This window comes from Colossoma macropomum, unplaced genomic scaffold (genome assembly GCF_904425465.1).
Source record: "Colossoma macropomum unplaced genomic scaffold, Colossoma_macropomum, whole genome shotgun sequence".
Classification (NCBI taxonomy): Eukaryota; Metazoa; Chordata; class Actinopteri; order Characiformes; family Serrasalmidae; genus Colossoma; species Colossoma macropomum.
This window is the reverse complement of record NW_023494791.1, coordinates 29,599,257-29,617,425: the sequence shown is the minus strand read 5'-3', so window position 1 is coordinate 29,617,425 and position 18,169 is coordinate 29,599,257. Positions and strand designations below refer to the sequence as shown.

Sequence of the window (18,169 nt, the reverse complement as noted above, 5' to 3'; positions counted from 1 at the left end):
ATCATTAGCTGCAGGTCTAATGGAGAGGCAGACACTGAATGGATGTGAGCGGATGGTGCCAGGCCTCAGAGAGCGCAGTAAATGACCCATACACAGACAGGCTGAAACAGGCAGATAAACGACAACACCGCAAGCTTGTTTAAACCTCGGCCTGGCTGTGTATAAACCGACAGTTATGACAGCAAGGCAGCGGGTCGTTAATAAAAAAACTGAGTGTGTCGTTCCTGGGCTAATCTGATCTGCTAAACGTGTGTTTAGATGAGAGATGAGTACAGCTGGACAAAATGCATTACACAGCCTGATGGCATCAGAGCCAGTCTCATGGGAGAGAGTGAGGGAGAGAGGGAGAGTGTGTGTGTGTGTGTGGGAGAGAGTCTGTGTGTATAATGAAGCAGGCTGACAGATGCTTCATTCAAGGGCCATGATTAAAGGTGAATTAACAACACGGTTTCATCATTAGCTGCCATACCAGCTCATCTATCAAACAGTCAGAGATGCTTATTAAAAAGACAGAAATTATGGTCTGGCATCCACTGACTTGACTCAGTGTGTGTGTGTGTGGCTCTACTTCCAGCTATGTCTAATCTCACTTACACACTTTAATGTTAAATATGGATCAGAAACTTATGGTAACACTGTTTTGTTTGAAGGCTATCCACTAGTAATGGGCTGTACGACCATATATGCAATTCTTTGCTTTTCCTTTTTTTATTTTGACTTCTTTTAATGTGAGGTTGAAAGACTGACATTTGTCACGAGTTTCATCTTGAAATCTTCAAAAAACACAGTCCCACTTTTTCATGTCAGTACTGAAACACAAAGGCAGAGCCTTATTTTAGCCACACACCTGCATTTCAGAGCACAAACTGAAACTGCCTCCCTGTCCCTCATGGCCACATGGGAAGCAGTAAGATCCCATTGCTTTTAAGTAAATGTGTCTGAAAAGTGGTGTGTAACATTAAGAACTGTCAATACTGAAACATACTTTCTGCTATTACGTAACGTTTTTGTGTTTTAATGAAAATTATTATGATTTTATGTGTGTACCACTGTTCAAAGCTGTGTTTGAGTTGCTTTTTGAGTGCTACTCAAAATTAGCTAAACTTGTCACTATAAAAAAGGTCACAACTGAAACATTTGGTAAAGTTTTGGTAGTGATAGGTTTACTATGGTAATGACAAAATGGAGTGTTCAATTATTTGTCTTAACAAATCCAAATTAAGGTATAGGGCCACTCAAAGCAAAATGATTTTAGTCTAAACATCAAGTCAGTTAAAAGTCCAAAATGTGTTTTAAACTCTGACTTTGAACCAATTCAGTAGAATGATCCATGCCACGGTATTAGGCATGCACTGGTATAAAAAAGTGTATACTTACCTAATGTTCTATCACAGTTTATGACATTATCACAATATTACCTTTAAAAAAAAAAGCTTTTAATGTCACAGATACATCATGAATGTAATTTTTAATAGTTGTATATGTGTGCACTTATTACAATAAAATAATCGTGAAAAATGTGAATAAAAAAACTGTACCAAGAGCTGTTAAGCATGGAACATTCTACTAGTACTTAGGCTATACTGCACCAACATAAAATGGCATAAATGGCACACTCTCATATAATCATCATGTACAGGCCATGTCAGTCTACACGAGTCTACACAATGACTTTGAATGAACAAAGCTTGTAACAGACATTCAGGTTACATTTTTTACTCTGTAAATTCCAGTGTGTTTATAGCACATAATTTAGTAAATACTTCAAACCTAACTCTGAATTTTAATGGATTTACATGTCAGCCCATTAGAAGTAAAGAGAGCTCTTAAATACATTTATGTCTGATATGCTTTTTACTTCATACACATGCCTTCTGTGACTGCATTTTGAGAACGAGCATTTTTTTCCTTCTCCATGCTGAGTGGGACGTGGGTTTTCACCCTTTTGAGAGAAAAAATGTCTGTCCGCTGGTCCTTCTGCTGTGCTGATAATGTTGTGATTGAGACTGGGCTGATCTGAGAAAAAACTCTGGTGAAACCTTGTTTGACTAAATTGAGTCCACAATAACGTAACTGTGCCATTTAATATTGCAGTACACCGAATTACTGAATACCAGCACGTGTCCACACAGTATAATTAAATTTCTGATGGTTTACATATACCACAGTATAAACATATTCTCAAATGAAACTATTTCAGATGCTTAATTAAACCTATTTTTACAGGTTAATAGTGGCTTATTATTCTGGAATGTCACTTGTGAATAAGAAACATTTTGAAGCAGTAAGGAAATTCAAATAAGAAGTCTACTTTAGCTTTGATGATTTTTTCAAGTTATTTGTCTCATATGTGCGTACACTCAGCCCCCACCGCCCTCCCCCCGACCGTCAGACACTGCTGGCATTTGGAAAATATTAGTCATCGACGGTCATTACAGTCGTTACAGTTTTGCACACAAGGCCCCAACTGCAGCCTTGTCTGATGCAGCTGATCAAGTAAGGCAGCTTCTCAGGTGGTACGAGATGAAACAGAATCCCGGCAATTTGTCTGGTGTCCATGTTATGCTAAGGCTAAACCCCAAAAGACTGGCCATTCTTTTATGTCTTCTGCCTTGAAAGTGGACAACTTCACATGCAATGGACTAGACAGCAGGTGATGATTAAGGGTCTGTGCGCTTTCACTTTCATCTGAAACATGACTAAAACAGTATAACGGTTGTAACAAAATTAATACCTGAGAAAGAATTTAAACTGGAATACTATCCTCAACTACTACCTACATAAGGAATTCATAACACATGCATAAGCATTGAACAATGTATTTGTCAAGTGATACTTGAGCATTTACAAACTAAGGATATGCATTTAGACTAATTTTGATAATTGAGCACCTACACAAGTTAATGAACAGTTAACTGTGTTAACTGTTAACAGGTTAACTGCGGGGAAGAAAAAAAACAAAAACAACCAAAAATAGTAGTTCATCTGAAAATAAAATAAGGCTGGAGCTGGAGGCTTAAGGCCTAAGTATCCACGACAGGCAAAATGAAACTGCAAAACATATGTGAGCTTGTAAGCTTGCGAATGCGCTTTCAGCTTTGCGCACCCCTCAAGAATTTCGTTTCACATGAAGTATGTCATTGAGTGCTCTTTCACATGCCTATAATGAACCGTTAATGCCATTAATCACGAAAAAACAAGATGTTTGTTACATTGGGATTCTGTTTATTTAGTATATGAAAGCTTTGTCTTTCTTTGAGCTACGAAAAATTGTGGCCTAAATTTATAACATGTTTAACAGTTAACAGTTAATATATAGAAATATTAAAAATAAATTATGATTATTAATACATTGTTGCCGCCTACTGGATACATTTTGATCTAAAGTAACAAACATACATATAATTTTGGTTCATTATGAAATGTAAGTATTATTATTTACTCGTTCTGACATAGCAACAAATATTGGAAGCCGCTTAAATGCTTGGGTGAGCCCTAAAATAGCATTATAGAATTCAACTCAAAACACTTTCAGGTTTGATACCTAAAAGTACATTTACAGTAGTTTTTTGTATTTGAATAGCTATACAGACAGGAAACCTCTAATTTTACTCAAGTATATGATTTTGTAAAGAAATATGTATATTCATAAACATGCATGAAAATTATCAATTTAGTTTGTGGCCATCAAAATCTTCCATAGAAGGTATAAGCTATAAGCTATAAGGTTCTCTTAATTAGGGCTCTGTCTTATAAGGTATATTAATTGGGAATAAGCCTTCATAACAGTGTTATAAATGAAAATGAAAAATGAAAAAATAACTGTAGTGTCCCCTTATGTCTATGCAATGTTAAATCATAAAACATTTTGTATTATCTTCTGATTACAGGCATGAACTGTTCATCAATATTTATGTACTGCTTTATAAATGCATTGTGTTACAAATGTGTTATGAAGCTCATGTTGGCACCGTCCAAAAAGTTTCTCCAAAGTAGTAACTTTACAGGAGAGGGCAAAAACATTCTTTACCATCAATGTAAGTTATTTTAAAGAGGTTTCATTTTGGAGCAATTTTGGAGCATTTCTATTGGTCCAATCAACATGAAATTTCACACAATGTAAAGGACAGCTGCCATGCTCAAATGGCGTACAAAAGTAAAAATCGGAAAAAATAGAGAACACTGTTTTTCATTTAACAGCGAAGATATGCAGGTAGCCTTCAAATTAAGTGCTTCTAATAATCTGATATTACATTTTACAAAACACTTACACAAATTTACATATATTCTACCATACCTTCTCCAGCTCCTGAATCTTGTAGTCTTTCGCTTGAAGAATTTCTAGAACTTTCCTGTCCTTAGCCTCAGCTTTCTGCTTCTCACTAAAAAAGAAAAAAGTGGAGCGAGATGGAAACAAGGACAAGGAGAAATGGAAAGATCAATTAAAACAAATTTGTGAATAACATGGAACTGGAGAAAGCCACTAAACTTACTGAAACACTTTCTGGAAAACAAAACTTTGGAATTAGGAATTGGCAGGAGAATGCCTAACTGCAGGAGATAATACACATTGAGTGTTACAGGACTAAGAAGAATGCATATGCTTTTAATACGTGAACTTATATGAACACATCTAAGCAGTGCTCCAATTTAAAAACTGACAGTAACATGGCTAGTTCTGCCAAACTTTTAAGGAGCACATGTCATGGAAAGACAAATCTCTCACATTTTTTTAAATAAAAGTTTGATGTAGTATGTAAACATTGCTACAGTATCAAAACATCCCATTCACTGCTTTTCTCCAGTCCAGATATGAAAACAAAACAAAAATGCAAAAACGGTATGTTTTAAATTAACTGAGTTTTTATGTAACGAAAACTTGTATTTACATATATCCATCCCTCAGCCCACGGCAGTTTAGCCCCACCCATTCACACTGATGTTATTACAAAAAATGGAGTTTCATTCTAAGGGATAAAGAGAGGTTGGAAAATAATATTAAAAATGAATTAAGACTTGTTTTGTACATAAAGCCACACAAACTTCATAAGTGGAGCCCAAGGAAAGGAAACACAAGACAATATAGGGTATTCGCATTTTAAAGGCCCAATGTAAGAAACTTAAATGAACACACTGTAGCATACACTGTACATAATCTCTCAGAAAAGGCCTTAAAAGACAAAAACAAAAAAAGCTTTGCGACTTCAGTGACACCATTCACTCAAGCAGTACCAGTTAATGTAACTTTGAAAAAGATCCACTTAAAAGCAAATTCGAACAATTAGGCCAGTTGGCAGTTTCTGCCTGGTCTATGGCCATTCAGGTGCTTGGTGTTGCATGATGCAACGCGATTACTGCGCTTAGAGATGAAACACTGCCCACTACAGTGGGAATACAGCACTATTGGGGAAAAGAAACATACAAAGTTGTCTTTTAAACATGCTGCGTGTCCCTTGAGCACTTGCTGAGGTGTATCAGCGGGAAAACGCAGGTAAAAAACTCCTCTCCAGGTATTAGTAATTACCCGGACATCAAAAAAAGCAGCGGATCTCACGCGGGATCCGAACAATGAGAACTTGGGCCCTCTTCCCTGCACACTCGGGAAGAGAGAGAAGACAAAAGAAGCAGAAGCAGAGTAGGTTTGTTTCAGCAGCCGCCAGTCAGCTGGGAGCGGCCTTCCCCGCGGCTCAGGCTTTCATTCCTCCTCCCTCTTCGCTTCCCTCGCTCTCCCTCAGGCCCAAAGACACGAGAGTGCACCACTTTACCTTGTAGCCTTGGCAATGTTAACCATGTCCCAAGCCAACCATCCAATTGCTACAAGAGCGGCCGAAAACTCCCGCGAGGCCAAGCGCTTGACTGGAGCCGCCGCAATTATCATGTCAATATATCCCGCGCGGAGCTATGCTGATGCACGCGTCTCGCTCTCCGGTGCAATGCTGCTGGGTCCCCGCGGAGCAGCATGCCTTGCTGGCTGTGGCAATGGAGGGAGTCTTCACACTGCACTCACTTAGCCCGCTTAGACTTTTTCCCCTTCCTTTCTGAAAGGGAAAAAGACGCTTTTCTAGCCTCTGCCTTTTGGTTACCAAAGAACAAAGCAATAGTAACATGATGGTCCATTCTACAAAAGGAATTGTTCGGTGAAAAATCTAATTTACACAGTCCCCCGCCTGCTCCTCCTTAATCCAAATGTGGACAATCAGCCAAGACATTTCGTGTGTGATTTTTGCTTCCATTTTCATAACTGGAGTTTTGAGGTTAACATAGCTAACAAGTAATGGATGATTATGGCATAAAGTTTGCAAGATGCTAACTGATAGCGTATTTGTGACTAAGTGCGTTTTTAGACTAAAGCTTTTTCCAGACCCAGGACCGACTGCTATGCGAGTTCCGTATGTTTTGGCCAAGTGTGTAAGCTATTATCAAGTCTGGTCCTCCCAAGATCGGTGGTCTGGGGTTTGCTTCCAGCTAACTCTGGGGCAGTCCACTGCACGTGTGGAAGCTATCTGCCTCCAGTGCCACATGTGGGGCTGCGAGAGATCTGACCAGGGTAGTTCAGGATGATGACCTGAGTAGTGAAGCTGCCAGTCTCCACAGGTGGGTCGTTCTTGCTGTGTCCAGCCTGCGTTTCCATGATGAATGTCCTTAACAGACACATTCTTCACGTTGAAACCAACGTTATCACCAGGTGTAGCCTCAGGGAGGGTGGCTTCAACAGAGGGTGCATCTCAACAGAGTTAACCTCAGGTCACAACCATGCCAAGCTTGAGGACACAGTCTTCACACGGCCCTCAGTTCCAATATCTCCAATTTTGTAGACATCCTACATGGACAGACGGAGGGGCTTGTCAGTGGGGTGAGTGGGAGGCAGGATGGATCCAGGGCTTTCAGATGAGTAGTACTGCTTAGCATTACCCTCTTTATGCCCAATTTTCCATCCATTAAACCAGCCCATGTTAGAGCTGGGCTCCAGCAAAAGCAACACTGGGTTGTACCAAAAGCAACACTGGGTTGTACCCAATCTTCTTGAAGTAAGCACCGACTTCCTTGGTGATCTCCTCGAAACAAGGCTGCCCATATGGGGGCTAGGTGGAATCCATCTTGTTGACTCCAACGATAAGCTGCTTCGCTCCCGGGGTGAAAGCCAAGAAGGCATGCTCATTGGTCTGTTCTTGGAGATACCAGCCACAAACTCATGAACACCATAACCAACAACCAGCACAGTGCAGTCAGCCTGTGAGGTACCAGTGATCATGTTATTGATGACGTCTCTGTGTCCGGGGGCATAAATGATATTGATGTAGTACTTGCTGGTCTTGCTGGTCTCTTGTCGATGCCTCCATAGTTGTAGATCAGATGGCTGGGGATGGTGGACTTTCCAGAGTCAACATGGCTGATAACCACAATGTTAATGCGGGTCTTTTCCCTTCCCATGATTGCTTAAGTTTCAGGTTTCAGTGATTACTCCATGGCAGCTGCTCCCCTTCGCCAGGGAACAGAAAGAGCACTCGTGACTACCATTTTGCAAAACTGCACAGAGAAAAGTGACGTATGGAATTGCGCAACCGATCCACAGTTTGGATAGAATTCTTATGTGTGAAAACAAACCAGCGATTATGAGCTCTGCCCAAAACAAGCCCAGAATCAGTCCTGGGTTCACTTTGTGTAGGTACGTGACTCAAATCTGTCATTACTGTGAACAAACCTGTGTTCTGGCACGACCCACATGCAAACACATGCATCATGAGCAACAAACAAACTAAACACAACTTTGCCGCAAAGATAATTTGCTCTAAACAGCTCTCAGCAGTTCATTACTAGAGCAAGACGAAGGAGAAAAGGGTCAGATGCACTCCTTTCGCACCATTTACTGGCACTTACTTTAGGTTAGTCCTGCTGCCACATTAACACTGAATAATGGAGCATGCACAGTGAAAAGAAACAAATCCCTATCTGACTGTTCTCATTAAGTTCATGTGGTAACAAGTCAGATATGTATCCCATCTAGGACCACATGTGCTACATTCACATTACAAGCCTCATTGCTCAAATCAGATTTTTTGCTCAGACTCGATCTTCCTAACATAATGGTTCACATTCATGTAGGTAAGCTACATTCACATTACCAGGCTGAACTGGCACAAATATGATTTTTCCACCTTTATGTGACATAGATCTGATGTTTTCAGAGCTGTGTGGACACTCAGATCTGATCTTTTCAAATACAAACAGCCATTTTCATATGTGCCACTACATCAGATACATATCCAATTCGTAGCCATGCAACCTTAATAAAAATGCAGATCGGATCTGAGCAAAAAATCAGAATTGCGCAATGAGGCTGGTAATGTGAACGTAGCCTAATTGACTCAAATCTGTCATTAATGTGAATTAACCTGGTCCTGAATTGACCCGCATCCACACATCCTAGACAGTAACGTCACACAAATGAACCCCGTGTTGCATGAATAGCAAACAAACTAACCAGCAAAGCAAGCCTTCCTGCATAGATAGTTAGCTCTGAACAGCTCTCAACTACTAATTATTAGAGCAAAACAAGGGTGAAAAAGGGTCGGATGTATTGCTTTTCCAACGTTCCCTGGCACTAACTTCAGGTTAGCCACTGCTGCCACATTAATGCTAAATGATGCCGCTCAGGCAGTGAGAAAAAAAAAAACTACATGAATTCCAATCTGAGCATTCTCATTAAGGTCACATGGCCACGAATCGGATATATATCCAATCTAGGAACACACTGGCTCAGATCTAATTTAAAAAGATCAGATTTGCTTGTCTGCAGATCTCTGAAAACACAAGATCTGTGTCACATTAAGGGAAAAAAAATCAGGCTTCAGGAAAGCCACACCAGCTTGGTAATGTGAACATAGCTAAAATGGTTTAGACTGGATTTGAAAAGATCAGATTTGTGTGTCCACACAGCTCTGAAAACAACAGATCTGTTTTACACTGAGGGAAAAAATCAAATTTGTGTCACTTCAGCCTGGTACTGTGAACATAGCTTAAGTTAGAACTGAAATCTTTTTTCTTTTTTTTGCTACATTGAGTATTGAAATAAGGCAAGTATGTTGTAATGTTGTAATGTAAGTCTTTTACTGAGCGCAGCACTGAACCAAGGAAATGTTGAACACAAGCAGCTGTTACTGTGTCTCATGTTACACAAAGTGTTCCCTTGTTAATAATAACAATATAAAAACATTTGGAAATTGTTAAAATGGGACGAAACATACTTGGTAGGCTGTCAGTATACTTTGGGGGACACCCAAGTATAGACTATGCAGGGGGAAACACTGAGCCATCACTAAATACAAAGGAATATTTGAATAACTGAAAGGTCAAGTTGTTCGGTGCAAGATTTTAGATCAAACTGCACACTATCTTGATTTTTTCCAAATGATTTTAATGGTGAAATGTCTGTGTACATCTATTTTTAGAATAAACAACACACTAATCAAACAACTCTTTAATTTCAGTGTAAAAGCTTCTAAAGAGCCTTTATATGCACTCAGCAGACAAACAATCGCTAGCTAGTTGTGTGAATGCTTTGAAGTGGGAAATAGGAAGGTCTCAATTGTCATGAACGCAGCATAAGCTTCCATGCCGTGGCATAAATACCAGTACTGAAGGTGGAGCGACTGCACTGTCCATAGTGTGGGACAGCCCTCTTAATGTCTTTATTAACATGTATTTTTCATCTATAACTCATGGGTCACTACAATGACTTAATAATACTTCAAAACAATACAGTAATTACTAGGCATGCACCAGTTTTTTCATTACGATACTGATAACTAACCCTGAAGTATCTGCCGATGCTGAGTATCAATACTAACTCTACCTAACCTATATTTTTCATATATGTCAAAAAATACTGATATATAAACCATTCCACTTTTAAATATTCTATTTTGGTAAAAGTAGTGCTCTGTGTCACAACTAAAAAAATTACGCAACTTGAATGAACGCCATTTACTGGTTGGACAACTCCACATTTAAATGGTTTCAGGGCAATGAAAAGTCACTGTGCTTTTTGTCATGGATGATCTTTAAATGCTTAATTAAATTTAATGTACTGTCATCTTTGCTGGTTGTGCACTCCTTGAAACACTAACGTTGCAGATTTTGCAATGAGAATTTTTACGACTACTTGTCTCAAGCGTGAAATAATCCCACACCGACAAGTTGCCTGCTCCAGTTAAGCTCCATCTACTGGTGCACATGCAGGCGTCAGAACCAATACTGTATATAAGTGCCAATATCAAGGTATCAGTGCTAAACTATTAATTACTTCAACCATTCACCAACATTAAGGCACCAAGACGGTTAAAACATAGCAATAGTGAGTAAATAACCTTTTTTTTTTTTTACTTTTTTTTTTTGTACTTTTTGTATAATGAGGCCATTAGACCCTAGCTATTTTTTAAAAGGGGCACATAAGATCCTAGTAATGCCACTGCTTCCATTACTTGCTAACTTCATAAGCAACTAAAGAAGCAAACTTAAGCTATTTTTGGATGGCTGGCTACATTTGTGGAAAGGTCAAATTATGTAAACATATTTTTTGACAAGCATTTGCTTTAAAATATTTAAAAAGCAGACAAAAACCTTTGAATTACGCATCGTCATCTAACGTGAACTTTTTTCTCTTTATCAACACCTTAGTGCTAATTTGTTCCTATAACCCACAGCTATAATGTTTAAAGTAAGGTTGGATGTGCTTTTCAACAGAAAAAGTCTCTTCAATGCAACTTCAGACTTTTCTGAAGGACATACTGGGTGAGTTACATGCACGTCAATCATAAAAAAACTGCGGTTGCTGGTTCTTTTTCTCCAACAAGTTCCCATGCCATTGCTGGAGCTCGCCTCACCCCCTCTGTGGGTCATCTTAGTCATCTTAAATCTACTGTTTATCCCGTAAAGAAGGGCGCTTGGCGGAGCTTTTTTTCCACAGTTTAGGATGGGAAGAGAACGGGTGCATTTTCATTAGAGCGCTTCCGTGGCTGGGGCAAATCTGCAAAGGATAAGAGGGCTTAGAGCGGCATCTGCTCTCCATTCCCTCATAACCCCACCGAAACGGCACAGGACCTCATACACACCCCTGCGGAACTCCCCCATGCCCACCAGCACAGCACACACAGCGCAAGCTGGGGATTTCAGGCCTCAGACCCGTAGGCCTGAGAATTCTTCAGAGGCGCGGCTCTCAAGCCTGAGACTTAACACACGGAGCATAATGATTCAATTGTTGCCTGTTGAAGGAAAACAGTTGCTGTGGTGAAAAATGCTGGCTGGGTGAAAACAGGGTGACAGGTAGGGTTGGGCGGTACTGATAAAATTCAATATATCAGCATCAGATGATATTTAAGCTTGCAGTTAAAAAACTTGACTTGGCTTGTTTTTATTGGACTGTTTCATTCTGTTTTCTGTCACAACCTTACGCAGTACTGGAAGGAACTCTGAAGCACCCAGCTAATAACCTAGAGCTGTTAGATTTATGATTTATGCTATACATATCATAACTACTAAAACTAAAAATCAATATTGTTGTGCAACACCAATACCTGATACGACAATGCTAGTGACAGGACAAGGTAACTTACCGTTCCACCACCAAACTCACAGCCTGAGTTAGGTCCGGATTGGCCACTTGGAGGCGCTTCCATAGCGACCACACAAACTCCTTATCTGCCTGTTTAAAACCAAAAAAAGAAAGGGTTCACAATATAATCTCTAACTGTTCATAGACCTCTAGTGTCATTAGCAATTTTTTATATAAACATATACTTTCAGGCTGAGAATGCTGTAGAACATGTAGAGCAAATAAAAATTAACTTCCAGAAGGTCTCTTTGTATTTTCCAAAAGTGGCATTAAAATCTGAGGGTCAAACAGAGACATATGGTACTTATCACTTACAACAGTGACAAATTGTTGGTCCTAAAATACTTTATACTCAAAATACTTCAAATACAGTTAAATATACAAACATATTTTATTTTGTAAAAACATATCCTAAAGTATAAAATAAACTTTTGAATGGTGGTGTATATTTCTATATACAGAACTGTGCAAAATTTATAAGCATCTAATCCCATAATTTAAAGCTATTTATTTATCTTGCCAGTAAGTGTGCTTGCATATTTCATTTAAATAAATGGAAATAAACAGAAATGCAGTGAAAAAAAAAGTATCACAATTGTTTTTATTTTCAGAAAAGTAGTTGATACTTTGTGATCTAGTTTAAAGAGCAAAGTTTGGTTCTAGAGTTGTACTTGATGCCCCCAGCCATCACATGGATTTGTTAAATCCCATCAGCAGAACACATAATTTAAGATAATCAAGTACTGATGAGCCAAACCAGGTGTTGGATGATAACTACAATTAATTCTGGCTAATTTTAAATGAACTGCATTAGCTAACTATGCTGTATTATTTAATGCTATCTTGGATTAAATGGTGCCGCAGTGGAGAAGAGCGAGTTTTGTTTCACATCAGAAAAGCACTTTTGTACAGCTGAAGTTTTGCTCCTCAACTGAGTCTTTCAACAACAGTCTCTGCAGGACACTGAGAGCAGGAATCACACTAGAGGCTAAAGCATCCGATGAGTGCAGGTGTGGAGTCTTTTGTTTGGCTGGTTGAGCTGTAGCTGAATGTCAGACATACACTGTACTACTCTAAAAAACTTGTTCTTTGGTGACTCACACTGTACATTTGAAGAGACCATCATGTACAGACAAAGCCTACGATGTATATACTCACACTGTACAAAAATGCTGCTCATGCTGCATATAATGCAGCCACTACAGACAGCTTTGTCTGTGAACAATTTCAAATAAAGCTGTTTCATTCAAAAGATCACGCTGTGCACTGAGTACTGAGCAGAAACACTGACAGCAGCACTGCTAACACTGAGCACTGAGGCTAAAAGCAGGCGGTGATTTACAAGGTAGAACAATACCGTCTCTCCACAGCATGTTTTACCAAGACAGCATTAATGTTTATACCTTGCTATTCTATTCAAAAAATCAAACAGAGTAAAGTCGGTAGACGGACTTTGGTAGGAAATGTCAAGTTTTTTGCCGCCTCCATTTAGTTAGCCTGTGTGTCTCCACCTGTATTGAGGAAGTGGTTGTGATTGTGTGTTTAAAACGGCCTAAAATCATACAGTGTATTCCTGGTGTGAATCTGCCAGAATGATGAAAGTAACCAATGGCTTTGGGTCAGTTATTGTTCTATATACAGAAATAAAATACAGTTTTTAAATGACTTTTAAAGTGACACTTTCAACAGACTATGCTGTGCCCGCAGGAGATCTATGAATAAATCAACAAGCAGCAAACTAACAAAAGCAACAGTAAAGTGGAAATAGTAAAGCTCAAGTTCCTCTCAAGAGCTTACACTGTAACAAGAATCCATAAGCTGCTTGAACGAGAGTAAGAGGGTACAATTACAGAGGAGCTGGAAACATTGACTGTATATATGATACACACTCTATGCCAAAAAGTATCTGGACAGCCCTTCTAATTAGTGAAATCAGCTACTTTAAAGGGCACCCATTGCTGACACAGGTATTCAAATGTGCAAACATGGCTTCTATAATCTCCATAGACAAGCATCACCAACAGAGTGAGGATCTCTGGAGCAGGTGCACATGAGCCTGCAGTCATTATGCCCAAAGCCAAGCAACAGCTAGATATATGTTAGAGGTATAAATCCCCCAACACAGGCAATGGAAAAGTGGAACTGCATTCTCTGGAGTGACGAAGCTCCATCCAATACTTTGGAGTGCGTTTGTGATCCAGAACTAGTCATCCAACATCAGTACCAAACCACAATAATTCTAATGTGGCTGAATACAACCAAATCCTCACAGCAACATTCCAATATCCAGTGTAAAGCCTTCCCAGAAGAGTAGAGGCTGTTACTGCAGCAAAGAGGGACAAACCCAATATTAACAACCTTGATTTCAAAAGAAATCATTAGATGAGCAGGTGTCTACAAACTTTTCAACACACAGTGAAGATGAAGGGAGTTTTTCTTAACTGAGTTGTAATGAACCAGGGAAAAAAAACAGCAATCTGACATACGCAGAACAGCAGAGAGAATGACAGAGAGACGCAATTCAGCTCGCTGGCTACTTCAAGGAAGAAAATGTGAAAAGTGATGACAGAGACAGTCATGAGAGGCATGCCTGAAAAATTTCCAATTCAAATTGTCTAGCAAAAAAAAAGGCTTTCAAATAATTTTAAGCTACATTACATTTAATGAGAGACATCTAAAAACTACATTTTCTGACATTAAAAAGACAGAATTATACCAAATCGACTTAAAATAAAATTTTCTGTTAAATTATGTCCACATCATCATAAGATAAAAGTCATAATTCCCCCAGGAGTCCACTGGTCTCCAATTAGTACATGAATTTTAAACCTTATTCAAAATTGTCTAATCAATTATTTAATAAATGGTGCAGGCAGACCTTGGTAGACCATAAGCTGAACATACAAAGTAGAGAGTGCACGGATATTGTGGAAATAGAGATCTAACCCAGGCCTTCAATGAGTTTAATGCCAAATTTAAAGAAAAAAAAAGTCAGTCAGACTTCAAATAGGTGGTCTCTTCAGTGGCATTTAATCTCAGTAAAAAAGAAAAGCGATTATATGAGGTCTGCACGGCCGCCTCATCTGCATCGCAGAGGTTTTACAGCCCAGATATCTGAAGACATGTTGAAAGTCAGTCTTATCGATTAATTATTTATCTTAAAAGGCCGACCATGAAAGAGAACTGGATGAGTGCACTCACTGCATATTGGTATTTAGCCAGATATTAATAACGTAATACCATAAATCTCTGATAAATCACTGGTCCACTTCAACCATTTTGCCATTAATGGCAGTCAAGTGGACAAGAGTACCAAGCTTTATACATTAATAATAGTCATGTGTAAGCCTTTGAAAAAAAAAATGTTTGTCATTGGAAAAGCTGCAGAGAGAAATGTGCCCTTAAAAGAAGAATTCCACCAATTCAAAATGCAATGGTTAAAATATATAAACAAAGTCAGAGTGGTTCGGTGTGAACAGTTTACTTATTTTATGAATTTCTTAACAAAGGCCCACAAAGGCCTTAACATGGTCAATGTCACAAATTTGCTTACATTTGAATAGTTATCTAGAAATAGTGCTGAATCTTGAAAATCTTACTTGTCATATCTTTTCTTTGTTTGACCTTTTTTAATTCTGTTTTAATTCTGTTTATTTTCAGGTTTAAACAAAAAAATTCCATTATTTTAATGTGGTCTCAGACTTTTGGACCTCACACTACACAGTATGGAAGAAAATTGTGTTTCGATTTCCCAGTCACGTTGACTCATAACAAGAATCTGAAGTAGCATAGAATTTATGTCTTACCTCGAAACTCCTTAATATCTTTGGATCAACATCACGTCTCACGTGATTTCATTCATCATTTCATGCACGCTCTGCAGCATGTTTGAAAGCTAAGTGATTCGAAAAACTGAAATTATAAAGTGTGTTTTGTACAAATTATCTAAAACAAGGTAAACTGAGTGACTGCTGATGTACATTAAGGTTCAGAAAGCTTCAAGAAAAGAACTACTGTTAAACATGATTCATATCTTATTGTACATTGTGTGATGTATTCCAGCTCATTAAACAATTAAGTCAAGTAATAAGAATCTTACAGCATCTTCAGTCATCTTACTTCAGTCATCAGGAGCGTTTAGAGCAAGAATCAACCAAATATTGCTCTAAATTTAAGGGTCCTGTCAACTGGATTAGAAACCTCTGCCTTATACAATAAAATGAAAATATCTGGAATGCATTGGTTGCCCAAACAATATTTTCCACACATCATTCTGCACAGTCTTTTGTTTATTTTAACGTCTAGTTACAAACAATTATGACTAAGAACACACAGATATGGGAACTGTGAGCTGATGCCGATATTTGTGAAATGTTTCTCATTATCATGAGAAAGCTATATATGTTTTTTGTTTTGTTTTTCCCCACAAAGGCAGAGCATCACACAATAACAGAAAGGATCTCTACATGTGGATCCTGGCATGAAAAAGTTTGGCAACTTTGATAAAGTAAATTAACCTCATAGTATACAGAAAGACAGAATAGAAAGTGCTTTTCTGTATGCAATGGATTTCGCAGGACTTTTCATGTGCTTCTAAATGTGCACTGCACACAGAAATAACCTTCAGGGTCAGGAGTTTTACTTTACCTGGCACTGGACCAGCTCTTCCGACAGGCCCTTAACTTCTTCCTCAAGAAGTAAAGCTCGTTCCCTCTCTTTGGAGTCCATGGCTGATCTGAGGAGAAGAGTGATTTGCCCAAAGTGTCTACAAGCTTATTACTGGACTTTTCAACACTCAACTTAATAACAATAATACAACTGCACTGTTTCTGCTGCTATCACTAATGTCAGTAACTAATAACCGGGTTTACCAAAATAGTTGAAATAAAACTGAAGTTGGTATAATGACTGAATTCAGCTACTTTGAAATGCAACCACTTCTTACAAAGGTACTCAACCGTGCACACACAGCTTGTGCAATCACCACAGAAATTCATTGTTAATGGGATGTTTTAGGCCATACATGATCCTAAGATCACCATGCCCAATGTCAAGTGTCATCCCTGCAGCACCGGGCTGTGGAGCAGTGGAACTGCCATGTCTGGAGTGATGGAGCACCATCCAGTACCTCTGGGATTCAACATCTGACCACACTAATGCTCTAATGTTTCAACATATAGGGTAAAGCCTTCCCAGAAGAGTAGAGGCTGCAGCAAAGGTGGGGATAAAAAAAAATATTAATACCCTTGATTTTCGAAGGAAACATTATGGAGTGGGTGTTTAGACACTTTTAGAAATTAGCTAAAAACTGTCACCAGATGGAGTCTGATGAATCTAAGCACATAAAGCAGGTACATAACTCCCATAACTGAAGCATAAAAAAAGCTCAGACCTTCTTGTTTTACTGGTTTTACTGCAGAAATATGCAGTGTTGATGAGCTTACGGTCTGATTTAGAACAGAGTCAGTCAGACACTGCGCTGCCAACCATTCAAAACATTAAAAATAAAAGAATAACTTTATTATCAGTTACGAAGTAACTTCAGTGGTAGGTAGGTAGTGCAGTGACAGAGTAATACAAGAACAGGTAAACAGATGGTCTGTTCTTCCTTCTGCCTGCACAACTGACACTACTCAGCTACAGAGGTCTAGTTGGGCTTTAGCTTTTCAAGCCTGTTGTTTATATTTTACCAATGCAATACAATAGCTACAATATGCAATAAGTTACAGACAACAGACGTCAGAGATAAAGAGCAAGAGAATAATGAAAGAATGAAAAAGACAAGGGGAATCGGAGTTTTCAAATTGACATGTAAGGTTTCCAAGTTAACCAAATAAATAACAGACATGTCATGTTCTATGACAAACATCTAGCTAATAATAACGACTTTATGCTCATCAGTTTAAGGCTAAGGCTAAAGCTGCTGTACTCACCGGGATATCCTGGATACGGAGAAAGAACTGATAAATAAAAGAATTATCCGCCGCTTTTATTGAAAGGAGGTATCTGCCATTACTGTAGTGCACTTTACTTAAGGTTTATCGGTATATTTCGATCCTATAAACCCACTTTAAGAGATAAATTAATCTCTTTCTCTGTGTTTCACTTCTCTGTTTGTTTGTATCTCTTTCAAACGAACGCGCCGTTTTCCGCCTCTACAGCATCGGTTTGCGACACTTTCGCGGCAAGACTCACGGACATACGGCAGAGCGCTCCGGGGAGTAGGGGATATGTAGTTTCCATGCAACATTACAAGATTTGAACGTTTGCTGCTCCTAAAATCAAAATCTTAGAGGTAAATTCTGTTTATTTATTTGTATATGTTATCATGTCATTATTTATTTATTGTTTGTTGACGAGACGTCTAAAGAAATATTACTACTATATAAACTGACAACCTTCATGAGAGTGTGGGTCAAATTAAATTAAAACATCAGACTCACAGATCAGCATTTATAACAGTAATTCTGCTTCTTTTATTTTTATGTCATTCGAATTTGTTTGTATTTTTGCTTATATGTTTATTGGTTTTTATGTTATGTTATTGTAGATGTTATA

The 18,169-nt window shown here is 38.6% G+C and overlaps 1 protein-coding gene and 1 pseudogene across 1 annotated transcript in view; both read right to left on the bottom strand.

Moving 5' to 3' along the window:
- Nucleotides 1-17,757, bottom strand: part of cntln (centlein, centrosomal protein) — a 156,758-nt gene extending 139,001 nt beyond the window's left edge. Inside the window, exons 1-4 of the mRNA XM_036574811.1 lie at nt 17,545-17,757; nt 16,259-16,346; nt 11,613-11,701; nt 4,298-4,382 (exon numbers count right to left, since the gene is read on the bottom strand). Coding sequence (XP_036430704.1) covers nt 4,298-4,382; nt 11,613-11,701; nt 16,259-16,339 — 255 coding nt within the window. The 5' untranslated portion in view covers nt 16,340-16,346; nt 17,545-17,757. The remainder of the gene's footprint in view (nt 1-4,297; nt 4,383-11,612; nt 11,702-16,258; nt 16,347-17,544) is intronic.
- LOC118811119 lies at nt 6,500-7,459 on the bottom strand (annotated as a pseudogene).
- Nucleotides 17,758-18,169: the final 412 nt, after the last annotated feature.